The 18,094-nt window shown below is 38.9% G+C and overlaps 1 protein-coding gene and 1 long non-coding RNA gene across 3 annotated transcripts in view; one reads left to right on the top strand and one right to left on the bottom strand.

Moving 5' to 3' along the window:
- The first annotated feature begins 308 nt into the window (after nucleotides 1-308).
- LOC110446885 overlaps nucleotides 309-18,094 on the top strand; it is a 71,636-nt gene continuing 53,850 nt past the window's right edge. For both annotated transcript variants that reach the window (XR_002462515.1, XR_002462514.1), the window contains exons 1-2: nucleotides 309-353; nucleotides 1,555-1,747. This is a non-coding gene — a long non-coding RNA (uncharacterized LOC110446885). The remainder of the gene's footprint in view (nucleotides 354-1,554; nucleotides 1,748-18,094) is intronic.
- Nucleotides 12,047-18,094, bottom strand: part of LOC110446883 (protein trapped in endoderm-1-like) — a 31,416-nt gene continuing 25,368 nt past the window's right edge. Inside the window, exon 2 of the mRNA XM_021492226.1 lies at nucleotides 12,047-14,647. Coding sequence (XP_021347901.1) covers nucleotides 13,121-14,554 — 1,434 coding nt within the window. The 5' untranslated portion in view covers nucleotides 14,555-14,647 and the 3' untranslated portion in view covers nucleotides 12,047-13,120. The remainder of the gene's footprint in view (nucleotides 14,648-18,094) is intronic.

The raw sequence follows: 18,094 nt of genomic DNA, 5'->3' as shown, positions 1-18,094 counted from the left end.
AACGCTGTCGTCCTTCCTTCCTTTTGTGGATGGTTGCTGGTTGACATTTTCCTGTCAGTTCGTGGTCTTTTTGTTTTATCGTTGACGGTGACTTATATTATTAAGTGTTATGCATGCTTTACCTTTTAGATTTGTGATAACGCCACTCCACGAGTGGGGGACCTGAAATATATATTTCAAAATATTAATAAATGCTGAATAATGTGCATTATTACTACTATGCTGTCGAATCTCACAAGTGTAACTGTTGATTGCTATTCAAACGTTTGGTCATAAGAGGAATCCGGAAATATGCACCGTTTCCGAAACGAAAATTAATTTATTCAACATGGCGGTCTCATTAAAAAGTCACCGTGAGTAAACATTTTGAAAATCTATATTCACTCTATGATGCCTCAAGCTGTTACTCACTTTAACCGAGGATAGATTGATCAAACTTCACTGGCCGAATCCTTTAATCAATGAATGATACATGACTTACACATTGCTGGACACCATGCATGATTCGGTGAATTATTGTGATCTCCACAAGATTTTCAGCCCCGGCCCAACTCCCAGATAACATTCGCTACAATCCCACTAGGTTAGGGCCGGTATATTCGGTCAGCCGGTATTTCGGATATTAACTAATAAAAATCATGACATTTCATGTCCGGGGTATTAAGAACATTTACAATTAAACTATAGAGTTGTTCTTTGCATGTGGGCTGTAATATTTAAATCTAAAAATAAAAAGTTACACATCAGTTGACAGTTCCAAGTTCGGCTAAGAAAATGAGTAGCAGCATTGCTCTGGTGGATAAACTCATGCTTTAGGACACAACATTCAGAATGTTTTGATTTAAACTTTTTATTCTTTGTTGCAGCACGGACTTAGATCTAATTCCGTGGTTGCAGTAACCAAGAGAAAAACTACATGGGTTTGCTGTAGTTTTGGTTACCTCCCTTTACACTGGTCTCTGTGCTATAAAAGGTCTAGTGTGATCTTGGTTTTGCATAAATTTATCTAGGAAATAAGATTTTTATTTCTATTAATTTTAGTGGGACTTTTTCTGTATTATTTAAACAAAAATATAGTTAAAAGAATGAGTGAATCTCAGGAAGCTGAAACAAATTGTTCTTCCTCCTGATTACAAGTCATGCTCAGCTTGAGTGTTTAAACATTTTCATATCTCCTGTAATGTGCTGTTTTTACTTGAGTGAAGTCGGTGTTAACTTAATCACTTTAGAGATGGGTGATTTTTGTGACTATAACTATGTTTGAGAAAAATATATTTTGCCAGGGTTCTTGCAGGCATTATTGAAGTGTTGGCCTTGAAAATTAAATTAAATTATAAGGCCCTAAAAGCCTGTAAATGTAACTAAAACGTTTTGAAAGGTCAAATTGAGCTTTGACGAAATGATAATAATTTTAAGTACGACTTGTTTTAATTTTGGTGTTTTATTGTTGTAATTCTTCCAGCAAATGAATTCAGAAAATGTACAAGAAAATAAAAAAATTGTTGGAGGTTTTAAACATAACAAAAGATGTAAATTGGGGTGTTCCTGTTTCAGGTATATAAATGACTTTTCAGCAATATTGCTGTGCAGCACAAAAAATCACAGTGAATCTTGACCTGTCCTCTTGGCGATGGTAAATGATCAGATACCTGTGTTGTTGCAGGCAGACCTGTAGGGATTGAAGCAGCGATGTATCTTGTCACAAGCATTTGCAGTCGGACATCCTTGTAACTCAAAAGTAACAAAGGTAAGTACTATATGACTGTTTATTTGCTGCCTTTTCAGCTTTTGATGGAAAATATCTGTTAACCAAACTATGTTGCCTATATATGGCTATTTGTGGGCTCTTTGATTTCCAGAATTTTCCCCTTTTTGAATGATTTTTGATTGAAACATCAAATATATAAATGGATTAGGCACAATCCAACTGATATTCAGCCTTTTCCTAATGTTTTTTAATGATGTGTCAATACCTTTCCCATATATCATATTGAACACTTAAGGTTTAATTTTGGTAAATGTTAAAGACTCCCTATGTCCCTAGTATGAGGAAGGTTAGGTATATGGGCAATGCCCACATGTTAAACAAGTATGCCTTCAAAGTCATTATGACATATATAGCTCGTCACTGATTTACTCTAATATTTAGGTAGTCAGTCAGAATTAAGGTGATAAGACCTGAGGTCAAGCTTTTTTTTTACACTGACCATGACATGAAGAATGTGGGTCAGTTCCATAACAAGTTTATTGCATTGAAGACTTTTTAAAGACTTCCATGATTATGAAGTTTGTTTATCAAAACATGTACTTTTATTAACCTCATTTCCTAATTGACATCAGACCATAAGATGATGGCTGATTTGATCATATTAGGGCTTAAAGTTTCTGTTGATTCCCAATAGTTTCATAGAGGTCACAATTCTTTGACAATGAATAGCATTCTTGTTCGAGACACAACAAAAATGATTTGTTGTGATCAAATTAAAACTTATAGCATATTAAAGTAATGCAATCAGTTGCAAAACACCAGGTGGGGGTTTCAGAATTAATGAGCTTGAAAGTGTTTAAAGCACATGTATGAAAAGCGATCTTAGCACTCAAAAACTAAAAGATAAGTCCAGTGTCCATGTAATGCAAGGCATGCTGGTTTGTATAGAGTATCTGTCAGAGTAGCGTAGTGATTTTGGGATGATTTCCTGGGGGTTGTGTCCCTTAACTTGATGTAGAGATATTAGTTCTACATCAGAAATATATTTTTAATTTCTGTTATTTCTTTGAGTAATGTTCTGATTTTCATTCAGTTACTTACATTTCTGACTGATATTGTGAAGTACTGCCACCAGGTACTTACCTTTTCGGCTGACAATTATGAAACTTTTTTTAGTACATACAGGTTATTGCTTAATTGAGATTTGTTCTGTATTTCAAAATACATTTGAGCAGGGGATTAGAGTTAGCTTCTGGCTTGCACTTTTAGCTTTGTTTACCAGGTATAATCTATTTATTTGCGTGTATCAATTAACAATTTGTCTTTAAACTTTCATAAATGTCCCAAATTAGGTCACAGGTAAAACTGAAACATATCAATAAAACTGTTTAGTTTTGGCCTAATTATCAGAGAAAAGGTATCATATAGCTATCAATATAAGTCAACAAATAATGAATTCCCAATTATCCGGGACTTGTTTCTGATAAATGTGCATGGTCAACATACATAGATGCTTTAATCTATTGATATGGTACTGTATCAATACATTTGCTATATGACATTTAATAAAATAAAATATGTTTTATGAGAAACAATCTTGTATTGACCAGATATTTATTAGGTTATGAAAAATTGGGAAAGATGGAAACATGTATCAGATAAAATTGGTTTTTCGTAGTAAATGGATGAAGAAAGTCTGCGGAATAAGAAATTGATTTGGTGTTTCTAACTGATCAAGAACTCAAAAAAGAACTAATCTGTACAGTAGCCAAACTTTATTGGAGCTCTTTTATAACATCAACATTGCATGTAGTTTATATTCCAGACTTCATGTTGCCAACAATGACTTTGAAGATGTTGTGATATTTCATTGATTTTTTTATACACATTTAACATCCAGTTTCATTGCTCAATAAAACATGTAGTTGAGTGAGTGGAGACATGTTTACGTTCATGTTTTTGTAGCCACAAGTTACAAGTTTCAAGGACTAGTAATGCACACAGATAACATTCTTGTGCCTATAAGTATCGAATGTCTTCAATCTGTAAAATGGGAAATATGTGTCCTAATCTCATTTTCACAATGAGCATTATATTATTAGTGTTTAAGGTTGATGTACGTGTCAAGACCATATCTAAACTCCTGTTGTAGACACATGAGGACGAGATTGTTGTGGCATAAATGTCCCCCCTTCCATCCTACAGTACAAGATACAAAATGTATACAAACCTGCAAATTATATTGCTGTGGCCCTAAATGATATGTACAAAAATTAGGTTGTTGTGGCCCTAAATGATATGTACACAGAATTAGGTTGATGTGGCCTTAAATGTTATGATCACCACAGAATTAGGCTGATGTTGCCCGCAGTGTTATGTTCACCACAGAATTAGGGTGATGGGGCCCGCAATGTTATGATCACCACAGAATTAGGCTGATGTGGGCCGCAATGTTATGTTCACCACAGAATTGGGTTGATGTGGCCTTAAATGTTATGATCACCACAGAATTAGGCTGATGTTGCCCGCAGTGTTATGTTCACCACAGAATTAGGGTGATGTGGCCCGCAATGTTATGATCACCACAGAATTAGGCTGATGTGGCCCGCAATGTTATGTACACCACATAATTAGGTTGATGTGGCCAGCAATGTTATGTTCACCACAGAATTTGGTTGATGTGGCCTTAAATGTTATGATCACCACAGAATTAGGCTGATGTTGCCCGCAGTGTTATGTTCACCACAGAATTAGGGTGATGTGGCCTTAAATGTTATGTACAACACAGATATAGGGTGATGTGTCCTGCAATGATATGTTCACCACAGAATTAGGCTGAGGCGGCCTTAAATGTTATGTTCACCACAGAATTAGGCTGAGGCAGCCTTAAATGTTATGTTCACCACAGAATTAGGGTGATGGGGCCCGCAATGTTATGATCACCACAGAATTAGGCTGATGTTGCCCGCAGTGTTATGTTCACCACAGAATTAGGCTGAGGCGGCCTTAAATGGTATGTTCAACACAGAATTAGGTTGATGTGGCCCTAAATGATATGTACAGAGAATAAGGTTGTTGTGGCCCTAAATGATATGTACACAGAATTAGGTTGTTGTGGACCTAAATGATATGTACAGAGAATAAGGTTGTTGTGGCCCTAAATGATATGTACACAGAATTAGGTTGATGTGGCCTTAAATGTTATGTACAACACAGATATAGGTTGATGTGGCCTGCAATGATATGTTCACCACAGAATTAGGCTGAGGCGGCCTTAAATGTTATGTTCACCACAGAATTAGGTTGATGTGGCCTTAAATGTTATGATCACCACAGAATTAGGTTGATGTGGCCCGCAATGTTATGTTCACCACAGAATTAGGTTGATGTGGCCCGCAATGTTATGTTCACCACATAATTAGGCTGATGTGGCCCGCAATGTTATGATCACCACAGAATTAGGCTGATGTGGCCCTCAATGTTATGATCACAACAGAATTAGGTTGTTGTGGCCCGCAATGTTATGATCACCACAGAATTAGGTTGATGTGGCCCGCAATGTTATGTTCACCACAGAATTAGGTTGATGTGGCCAGCAATGTTATGTTCACCACAGAATTAGGCTGATGTGGCCCGCAATGTTATGATCACCACAGAATTAGGTTGATGTGGCCCGCAATGTTATGTTCACCACAGAATTAGGTTGATGTGGCCCGCAATGTTATGTTCACCACAGAATTAGGTTGATGTGGCCCTCAATGTTATGTTCACCACAGAATTAGGTTGATGTGGCCCTAAATGTTATGTTCACCACAGAATTAGGTTGATGTGGCCCTAAATGTTATGTTCACCACAGAATTAGGTTGATGTGGCCCTAAATGTTATGAACACAGAATTAGGTTGATGTGGCCCGCAATGTTATGATCACCACAGAATTAGGTTGATGTGGCCCGCAATGTTATGTTCACCACAGAATTAGGTTGATGTGGCCCGCAATGTTATGTTCACCACAGAATTAGGTTGATGTGGCCCGCAATGTTATGTTCACCACAGAATTAGGTTGATGTGGCCCGCAATGTTATGTTCACCACAGAATTAGGTTGATGTGGCCCGCAATGTTATGTTCACCACAGAATTAGGTTGATGTGGCCCGCAATGTTATGTTCACCACAGAATTAGGTTGATGTGGCCCGCAATGTTATGTTCACCACAGAATTAGGTTGATGTGGCCCGCAATGTTATGATCACCACAGAATTAGGTTGATGTGGCCCGCAATGTTATGTTCACCACAGAATTAGGTTGATGTGGCCCGCAATGTTATGTTCACCACAGAATTAGGTTGATGTGGCCCGCAATGTTATGTTCACCACAGAATTAGGTTGATGTGGCCCGCAATGTTATGTTCACCACAGAATTAGGTTGATGTGGCCCGCAATGTTATGTTCACCACAGAATTAGGTTGATGTGGCCCGCAATGTTATGTTCACCACAGAATTAGGTTGATGTGGCCCGCAATGTTATGTTCACCACAGAATTAGGTTGATGTGGCCCGCAATGTTATGTTCACCACAGAATTAGGTTGATGTGGCCCGCAATGTTATGTTCACCACAGAATTAGGTTGATGTGGCCCGCAATGTTATGTTCACCACAGAATTAGGTTGATGTGGCCCGCAATGTTATGTTCACCACAGAATTAGGTTGATGTGGCCCTAAATGATATGTACACAGAATTAGGTTGATGTGGCCCTCGATGTTATGTTCACCACAGAATTAGGTTGATGTGGCTTAAAATGTTATGTACACCACATAATTAGGTGGATGTGGCAAGCAATGTTATGTTCACAACAGAATTAGGCTGAGGCGGCCTTAAATGTTATGATCACCACAGAATTAGGTTGATGTGGCCCGCAAGGTTATGATCACCACAGAATTAGGTTGATGTGGCCCGCAATGTTATGTTCACCACAGAATTAGGTTGATGTGGCCCGCAATGTTATGATCACCACAGAATTAGGTTGATGTGGCCCGCAATGTTATGTTCACCACAGAATTAGGTTGATGTGGCCCGCAATGTTATGATCACCACAGAATTAGGTTGATGTGGCCCGCAATGTTATGATCACCACAGAATTAGGTTGATGTGGCCCGCAATGTTATGTTCACCACAGAATTAGGTTGATGTGGCCCGCAATGTTATGATCACCACAGAATTAGGTTGATGTGGCCCGCAATGTTATGTTCACCACAGAATTAGGTTGATGTGGCCCGCAATGTTATGATCACCACAGAATTAGGTTGATGTGGCCCGCAATGTTATGTTCACCACAGAATTAGGTTGATGTGGCCCGCAATGTTATGATCACCACAGAATTAGGTTGATGTGGCCCGCAATGTTATGATCACCACATAATTAGGTTGATGTGGCCCGCAATGTTATGTTCACCACAAAATTAGGTTGATGAGGCCCGCAATGTTATGTTCACCACAGAAATAGGTTGATGTGACCCTAAATGATATGTATGGCCCTAAATGATATGTACACCCGCAATGTTATGTTCACCACAAAATTAGGTTGAGTTCTCCACAGAATTAGGTTGATGTGGCTTAAAATGTTATGTACACCACATAATTAGGTTGATGTGGCCAGCAATGTTATGCTCACCACAGAATTAGGCTGAGGCGGCCTTAAGTGTTATGTTCACCACAGAATTAGGTTGATGTGGCCTTAAATGTTATGTTCACCACAGATTTAGGTTGATGTGGCCTGCAATGTAATGTACACAACATAATTAGGTAGATGTGGCCTGCAATATATTAATGTTAATGTGTACACCACATAATTAGGTAGATGAGACCTAAAATGTACATGTACACCACATAGTTAGGTTGATGTAGCCTACAATGTTATGTACACCACAGAAGTAAAAATACATCGCATCATATGCTATGTACACCACAGAATTAGGTTGATGTGGACTTAAATATTACATGTACAACACAGAATTAGGTTGATGTGGCCTTAAATGTTATGTACAACACAGAATTAAGTTGATGTAGCCTGACATATACTCCACCTACATAATTATTATATGCTGTACACACTGTGAGCCTGTCAATCCCTATACCATCTATACACACTGTACAATAAGGCAGTGAGTCTGTCAATCCCTATACCATCTGTACACTCAGTACAATAAGTCTGTGAGCCTGTCAATCTCAATACCATCTGTACAATAAGGCTGTGAGCCTGTCAATCCCTATACCATCTGTACACTCTATACAATAAGGCTGTAAGCCTGTCAAGCCCTATACCATCTGTACACACTGCACAATAAGGCTGTGAGCCTTTCAATCCCTATACCACCTGTACACACTGCGCAATAAGGCTGTGAGCCTGTCACTCCCTATACCACCTGTACACACTGCGCAATAAGGCTGTGAGCCTGTCACTCCCTATACCACCTGTACACACTGCGCAATAAGGCTGTGAGCCTGTAAATCCTTAACCATCTGTACAAACTGTACAATAAGGCTGTGAGTCTGTCAATCCCTATTCCATCTGTACCCTCAGTACAAGAAGCCTGTGAGCCTGTCAATCCCTATTTCATCTGTACACACTATACAATAAGGCTCTGAGCCTGTCAATCCCTATCAACTGTACACTCTGTACAATAAGGCTGTGAGTCTGTCAATCCCTATTCCATCTGTACACACTATACAATAAGGCAGTGAGCCTGTCAATCCCTATATCTGTACATACTGTACAATAAGGCTGTGAGCCTATCAATCCCTATATCATCTGTACACACTGCACGATAAGGCTGTGAGCCTGTCAATTCCTATACCATCTGTACATACTGTACAATAAGGCTGTGAGCCTGTAAATCCCTATATCATCTGTACACACTGCACAATAAGTCTGTGAGCCTGTCAATCTCAATACCATCTGTACAGTAAGGCTGTGTGCCTGTCAATCCCTATACCATCTGTACACACTATACAATAAGGCAGTGAGCCTGTCAATCCCTATCATCTGTACACTCTGTACAATAAGTCTGTGGGCCTGTCAATCCCTATACCATCTGTACACTCTATACAATAAGGCTGTGAGCCTGTCAAGCCCTATACCATCTGTACACACTGCACAATAAGGCTGTGAGCCTGTCAATCCCTATACCACCTGTACACACTGCACAATAAGGCTGTGAGCCTGTCAATCCCTATACCACCTGTACATACTGTACAATAATATAAGGCAGTGAGCCTGTCAGTCCCTATACCATCTGTACACACTGTACAATAAGGCTGTGGGCCTGTCAATCCCTATACCATCTGTACACACTATACAATAAGGCTGTGAGCCTGTCAATCCCTATATCATCTGTACACACTATACAATAAGGCAGTGAGCCTGTCAATCCCTATACCATCTGTACATACTGTACAATAAGGCTGTGAGCCTGTCAATCCCTATATCATCTGTACACACTGCACAATAAGGCTGTGAGCCTGTCAATCCCTATACCACCTGTACACACTGCACAATAAGGCTGTGAGCCTGTCAATCCCTATACCACCTGTACATACTGTACAATAATATAAGGCAGTGAGCCTGTCAGTCCCTATACCATCTGTACACACTGTACAATAAGGCTGTGGGCCTGTCAATCCCTATACCATCTGTACACACTATACAATAAGGCTGTGAGCCTGTCAATCCCTATATCATCTGTACACACTATACAATAAGGCAGTGAGCCTGTCAATCCCTATACCATCTGTACATACTGTACAATAAGGCTGTGAGCCTGTCAATCCCTATATCATCTGTACACACTGCACAATAAGGCTGTGAGCCTGTCAATCCCTATACCACCTGTACACACTGCACAATAAGGCTGTGAGCCTGTCAATCCCTATACCACCTGTACATACTGTACAATAATATAAGGCAGTGAGCCTGTCAGTCCCTATACCATCTGTACACACTGTACAATAAGGCTGTGGGCCTGTCAATCCCTATACCATCTGTACACACTATACAATAAGGCTGTGAGCCTGTCAATCCCTATATCATCTGTACACACTATACAATAAGGCAGTGAGCCTGTCAATCCCTATACCATCTGTACATACTGTACAATAAGGCTGTGAGCCTGTCAATCCCTATATCATCTGTACACACTGCACAATAAGGCTGTGAGCCTGTCAATCCCTATACCACCTGTACACACTGCACAATAAGGCTGTGAGCCTGTCAATCCCTATACCACCTGTACATACTGTACAATAATATAAGGCAGTGAGCCTGTCAGTCCCTATACCATCTGTACACACTGTACAATAAGGCTGTGGGCCTGTCAATCCCTATACCATCTGTACACACTATACAATAAGGCTGTGAGCCTGTCAATCCCTATATCATCTGTACACACTATACAATAAGGCAGTGAGCCTGTCAATCCCTATACCATCTGTACATACTGTACAATAAGGCTGTGAGCCTGTCAATCCCTATATCATCTGTACACACTGCACAATAAGGCTGTGAGCCTGTCAATCCCTATACCACCTGTACACACTGCACAATAAGGCTGTGAGCCTGTCAATCCCTATACCACCTGTACATACTGTACAATAATATAAGGCAGTGAGCCTGTCAGTCCCTATACCATCTGTACACACTGTACAATAAGGCTGTGGGCCTGTCAATCCCTATACCATCTGTACACACTATACAATAAGGCTGTGAGCCTGTCAATCCCTATATCATCTGTACACACTATACAATAAGGCAGTGAGCCTGTCAATCCCTATACCATCTGTACATACTGTACAATAAGGCTGTGAGCCTGTCAATCCCTATATCATCTGTACACACTGCACAATAAGGCTGTGAGCCTGTCAATCCCTATACCACCTGTACACACTGCACAATAAGGCTGTGAGCCTGTCAATCCCTATACCACCTGTACATACTGTACAATAATATAAGGCAGTGAGCCTGTCAGTCCCTATACCATCTGTACACACTGTACAATAAGGCTGTGGGCCTGTCAATCCCTATACCATCTGTACACACTATACAATAAGGCTGTGAGCCTGTCAATCCCTATATCATCTGTACACACTATACAATAAGGCAGTGAGCCTGTCAATCCCTATACCATCTGTACATACTGTACAATAAGGCTGTGAGCCTGTCAATCCCTATATCATCTGTACACACTGCACAATAAGGCTGTGAGCCTGTCAATCCCTATACCACCTGTACACACTGCACAATAAGGCTGTGAGCCTGTCAATCCCTATACCACCTGTACATACTGTACAATAATATAAGGCAGTGAGCCTGTCAGTCCCTATACCATCTGTACACACTGTACAATAAGGCTGTGGGCCTGTCAATCCCTATACCATCTGTACACACTATACAATAAGGCTGTGAGCCTGTCAATCCCTATATCATCTGTACACACTATACAATAAGGCAGTGAGCCTGTCAATCCCTATACCATCTGTACATACTGTACAATAAGGCTGTGAGCCTATCAATCCCTATATCATCTGTACACACTGCACGATAAGGCTGTGAGCCTGTCAATCCCTATACCACCTGTACACACTGCACAATAAGGCTGTGAGCCTGTCAATCCCTATACCACCTGTACACACTGTACAATAAGGCTTTGAGCCTGTCAATCCCTATACCATCTGTACATACTGTACAATAAGGCTGTGAGCCTGTAAATCCTTAACCATCTGTACATACTGTACAATAAGGCTGTGAGCCTGTCAATCCTTATACCATCTGTACACACTGCACAATAAGGCAGTGAGCCTGTCAATCCCTATACCATCTGTACACTCTGAACAATAAGGCTGTGGGCCTGTCAATCCCTATACCATCTGTACATACTGTACAGTAAGGCTGTGTGCCTGTCAATCCCTATACCATCTGTACACACTATACAATAAGGCAGTGAGCCTGTCAATCCCTATCATCTGTACACTCTGTACAATAAGTCTGTGGGCCTGTCAATCCCTATACCATCTGTACATACTGTACAATTTTACTTCTTGCCTGTTGTCTTCAATGGGTTATCACTTTGCTCTGACGTCATGTTTCTTGCCTTTAATGTACGTACATGTCAACACAAAGTCATATGATGTCATGTCTATGTTTTCATGTCATCCTTTCTTTGCCTTGACATTTGAATATGACCTGCTCTATATATACCTCTGCTTCCTCCATTCATTCCAAAGGGACCAAACTTTATGATTGATTTGCCATTCCACATCTTATAACAAATACAGCCACAAAAATCAATTGTTTTTACATCAGTTTTATTTCATGAGATAATGGGTGAAGTTGTATTCATGCAGGCAAAAAGGAGAACATGGTGAAGTTTGTTTACTGGTGAAAACCTCTTGGTTTCAGGGCGATACCTCATCTGTTACACCAGTGTTAAATTGGAGGCGGGCTTAAGGATGTACATGTATGCTTACCTTACTCTGACATTATCTCCATTCCAAAGAGTCCCATTTCAGTAAAGGTTACTTTGGAATTGATTGATGAATGAAATGTTTATAGATTGCATGCATTGGTGATATGACACTTATTTACAGTCATTAGATAATCCTTATCAAAAATGTATCAAAAATTAATAAACTGAGATAAATTTAAACTCCTTTCCAATTAAATCACCTACAGAGTTGAGTAGAACAGTAACCTTTCATGAACCTTTCAAAGCAGTACTAGTTAAAATTAATACTGCCTGGTCAAAAAAGAATTTCATTGGGAGACTGGACAATGTCCATATGCCAGACCTACTTTGTCATTTTTTTGTATTCAGAAGGACAGTAAAAATGTGAGGTCTGGACATTGATTGGAGTGTTGGGAAATGTGTCCTGTCGTCAACCATACTGATGACTTCAGTGTCACCTGCAGAACATAATCTATCCTCAAACTTGGAAATGACAGGATATCAATGAAACAGTTCTAGTAAAAATAGTTTCACTTAATGTGAAGGACCAACATTAAATTGCTTAAACATCAACAAAGAGAGTGAATGTAACTTGAATTACTTGTACATGGAAATCATCAATTAATGTCATGTGTTGTGCTCAAGATACACTGAAAGGCAATGTCAATTGTTTGTGTGTTTATTGTGCAAAGTACATTTCACTTAATGAATGACAGATTGATGATTTTAAATATTTGATGTATATCTGAGGGTAGTCAACAAGATTTATGGAACAGGTAATGTAAAAGGGAAACATTTTTGTGTCATCATATTTGTCATTAAATGCTCAAAATGATTCCCGTCATCAACAATAAACAAAGAAAACATTGACCTTGCCTTAAAAGAATTTACTCTGATTTGTCTATAGGTAGTTATAACACTGCCTAATCAATCATGTCCTGACCAGGATTAGATACAAGTTCTTGGTGTTCCTCTATTGTACTAGGTTCAGTATTCAATTCAAACATTCTAGGCGAGTTCTCTCTCGTTTCTTGATCTTCTTGACTATTTCTACTCTCTAAACCCTCGTCTTCCTCTTCCACTTCACCGTCGTGATCCTCTAAATCAATACTAATCTGATATGATCCTGTTGTACCACGATTGGAACGTGGAAGAGAGTTACGTGGATCGCTCATTCCCAGGTGACATGGATCATTCACCATTCGAGTTGATCCATGAACGGTTCGACTGGCTGTAGTACTGGTCAGGACTGATGGATCGCGGTTCATCCAGCCGGCCAGATTGGCGAGGCTGTACTGTCTGTATCGGTCACAGTAGATATATTTGGCAAGGAGGTTCACGTGTCGATCAAAGCATATGTATAACATGGGTTGTATCGTCCCCTGACTCCAGGCAATGAAACTGAAAGCCTGGTAAACCTTTGGCGACACAGTGAAATGGACATCCACAAGCATTAACAGGAATAACGGATACCAACACAGGATGAAAGTTATTGTACTCAAGATGAACAGCTTCGCACGATGACTGGATTCATTGACCATTGTCTGGACATTACAAACGGATGTCACCGGGTCATCCATAATCGTGATCGATGACCGAACCAACATAGAGACGCGATTTGTGTGATTAACCTGTATTTCCTTGTAGAGTTTACATATAAAATGTACAATACCCAGCAGAGCTAAGGTCAGTATACCGATCCACATGAGATTGGCCACATATCCGGTTTGTTCACCCAGAATGAAAGAGCAGCTACCAATCTCCGGATGGAAATCAAAATATCCGCCAATAAGCGTTGGTCCCAGATGAAGGATAACACTGGCTATGTAGACTAGAAGGGTTCCAAACACGACACAACACAATGATCCCTTGGAATTTCCACCAATATTAACCTCTCCGAATGTATATGCTTCGGTACACACCATTGCTAACATATTAAACACAGAAGCTGTGATAATCAAAACATAGGTGGCGCCGAAAAAATCACAGTCGCTTGGTTTTCGTTGTGTAACAAGATTATTGGCAATAGGAATGCAGTATGCAGCCTTGAGGAAATCGAGGAACGATGCATGTATAAGGAAAGCACTGGTCAGCTTTCTCATGGATTGTCGCACAAACACGAAAATCACAACCAGTAGGTTCAAAAGTAGTCCCAACACGGCTACGAAGTACAGATAATATGCCTCCTGGTGGTAGGTTTTTTTGACGTAGCTAGAGTGATCCATGATGTTGTCTTGGTGAGGTTTAAGTGCGATTCGGTGAGCGTACACTGGAAAGGGTTCATCTTGGTTTGTGTATCCTTTTTGGAGGATATTCAAGAATTGAATGTTTCTCTCGGGAGGTTCAATGTTAGCCATCTTGGGAAACTGACAGAGTCAAGGTTCTCCAGTCTGACCTCTTTGACCTCCAGGGTTAGAATTGAAACCTTCATACTAAGGAATGATCAGCACCTGAAAAAACAAAATGTTAAAATTGCGTGAATATTGAGTCATTTCAGTCATATTTCACAGATATAATTTAAACAGTTGTGCATCAATTGACCTACAATATTTGCATTGCTATTGGGTGCCAAGGGCAGTCAAAAGTACATTTTTGGAACAAGAAAGCGATAAATGTTTGTTTAAAATCCTTCACATATTCATTGAAGTTCCCTCTACCACTAACGTTTAATGCTCTTTTCCTATTAACTAGATACTGTAAAAAACGTTAAGTAAATTAGTCCAAAAATATCGACACCGTGATCCGTATAAAGATGCGGTGCTGGGTGCCTTCGGCATGGTATTTCAGTGAGATAGCACTATAAAGTCGGCATCAGATCCAGGCTATCACAAGGAGGCAAGCACAACAAGATACCCTGTCTCCTGCATACACACACGTAAGAACGCACACACTACACACATTGAGGAACCTCCTTAAATTACCTTATCTGTTAATAGGGCATTAAACAAAATTAAACCAATCATCGTAAGTACGTAGTACCTTAGTTTTTGTGTGCGGTGGAAGCATCCACCGGTAAAAGTGGGTGTTAGCAAGAAACGCAAGCTGTGACATCAGAAAGAGACAAATGTCAATATTACCACAGTATTATTATAATACGCAATCACTCTTTATATACAATGTTTTCTGTAAAACATCACAATCATTATTTTTCCATAATATTTAAATTCTGTATCCTTGGACCCATTGGCCAAAATGACAATCACATTTGCATAACACAGTCCTAGGTGACCTCATCATTCTAATGCAATTATGGAATATGTCCAAAAAGCCAATGTTGTTATGACCTCATGAATGTTGAAAAAATAAATTTCATTCCTTAAGTAATATTCAATGTGCTTCCTGAAAACATGAACTTAATGTATATATACAGGTAACTAGGGTAGCAGTTTACAGTAGAGGGTTGTGGCCATGGGTGATATTTTTGTTAAATGGCTATAACCCCTGTATAATGATATGTAAAAAAATAAAAAAATAAAACTGTACTAAAATTGGTATAAGCATGATGAAGTGGGCTATGTGAGCTTCACATTTGTAAAATTTTGGCCATAATCCGAAAGGGTGCACGTGCCTACACGTGAAAAGCTAGCTTTACAGGAGGTAAAATTTTGACAACAGCACAAGACGCAAAATTGCAAAAAACCAAGTTTTACAACTTTACTGGGACCCAGATTATTCTGCAACCAAGTAGGTAATCTTTAATTTCAGACAGAACTTAGGAAAAAAAAAATTAGTTGCGGGGGTCAAATTTCGGGTCAAAAATAGCAATTTTTGGCATTTTTTGGTAATTTTTGATGTGGTAACCATGGTTTTCACACAAGTGAGATACATAGAAAAAAGAGGTTTATACACTTCTCAGTACTTAATATGTACTGTAAATGTAATGCAGTTTACAAATATATATACATGTATATATGTGTTGTGTATAGGGTAAATCCGCTGTGTTTACATTTCCCCGACATGCGTCTTGTTTTTCAGAGTTGGGCCATTTCTACTGTAGACTGCTATCTAGTGAGCGGCAGTCAACACTACATCAAGGATGGAATGCCAATGTCAAATTAACGTCATATAGCATAAAATTGGGTGCAAAAATGTTCACAACCAATTCTTGTTGCGATATGATAGTTTGAGCAGTGGATAACAGCAGATGAGATTCAGCCGAAAAAATGTTCTGGCTACTTGGACAATATAACACATTTTATTTTATCATGTATACTTTTCCATGATATGGTTGTTTTGCATGTGTGATGCAGCTGTCTCTGTACGTGCACAGGCCATATCTTGGACCAACCCATATTTGTCCGTTACGCGCCATATCTGCCCGTCACGCGCCATATCCATTTAGCTTCTGGTTCAACACTTAATTAACTAAAAATCACACTTCAAACCAGTATTGTATCAGGCTAATATATAGGTGTACTTAACACCAACATAAAGGCTTTTTCTTGTCAAGCAGTTCTGATTGACATGGGGTCATGATGTCAACCATAATCTTGATGATGGGAAAGAATAGTTCAAACCATAGTAATTCTAAAAATTGTCATTCATTCAGAGTAACTCTGTAAATATATAGTCTCTGCGGCATCCTCAGAAACAACCAGAAATATGTGTGTAGGTGTATTATTGCTGGGTAAAAACTACATAGGCAAAACCATTATCATGGCAGTTAACTTTTTATACAGGTGAAGGAAATTTCTGGAATGTCTTAAGTGTTTTTACCGAGGGCTGATCAACACCTGTTGAAGGCGTACATGCCAGCAGGTGAAAATATTACATCTAATTAGCAATACCATCTATACCTTCCATGATAGATGTTTGCATGAGGCGTTAACTGTTCAATATGTTGTACATTTGTATACTGTGGATTAGCTTCTCATATATATTTTCATAAATATTTTGATTTAATTTAATTTTAATTTATGAACTCCTACCTCAATTTTTTTGGAAAGTTTTCTCAGAAATTTTAGCTCAGAACTATGCTACTATGATAGGTGCCTTATGTATGTGTCACTATATATAAAGTATATTTTCATATGTATTCATCCTATAGGGTTTATTTGCTGAATTTACACTTCATTTTTACAAGGTTTTTTTTAGAGTTATCTCCCTTAAAACGGTAGCATAAAACTGTATGAAACCTATCTTTTTAAAGACAACTGCCCTAATGATGTCATCCCTGAAAAGTTGATGTCTATTTTTTGTACTACTACTTACAAAGCTGTGCTTATGCAGTTGTTGTAAATTAATATTACTAATCTCATCTCAGCTTTATATGACTGTATTAGATTGACTCCAATAAAATATGGTGACAAATTGACATGTTACGGTACTGTCAGAGGTGTTTGGTACTACGATTTGAAGTTGGATTATGGTCCTTCCACTTAAACAGAATGTATAATTTCCTCATAATTAACCAACTATGTGATACAATTTCACAGGAATATCTGTGCTTTCATATCAATTCACAGCTCCATTGATTAAGAAAATTATTTGAAAATAATTGATCTGTAGAATGAACTGAAAAATTTTCATCTGTAGAATGAACTGAAAAATTTTCATCTGTAGAATGAACTAATTCAGAAGGATTTGAATGATATGAATGTGTTACATAATTATTTATGTGTAACTTGCAACCATATTACTGTTTATGAAAATAGTCAGGTTCCTAACCATGGAACCCTGTCATTTTGACAAGAGATATATACATACCACAGTCATTCAGTGTACACGATACATGTCGATCACCTGTAATTCAGTTTCGCTTTTGAATTAGTAGGAGTTGTTTTAATGGGTACAGATGCATGGAGATGCAAACACTCTAGAACTCAATGTCAACCAGCGTAGAAGTCAAGGATGTTAATACTGAAAATACAATCATTGTATAATGAAGACACCCCCCC

The sequence above is a fragment of the Mizuhopecten yessoensis genome, unplaced genomic scaffold, assembly GCF_002113885.1.
Source record: "Mizuhopecten yessoensis strain PY_sf001 unplaced genomic scaffold, ASM211388v2 scaffold3023, whole genome shotgun sequence".
Lineage (NCBI taxonomy): Eukaryota > Metazoa > Mollusca > Bivalvia > Pectinida > Pectinidae > Mizuhopecten > Mizuhopecten yessoensis.
The sequence above is the reverse complement of the archived record's forward strand: the minus strand, read 5'-3'. Positions and strand labels throughout refer to the sequence as shown.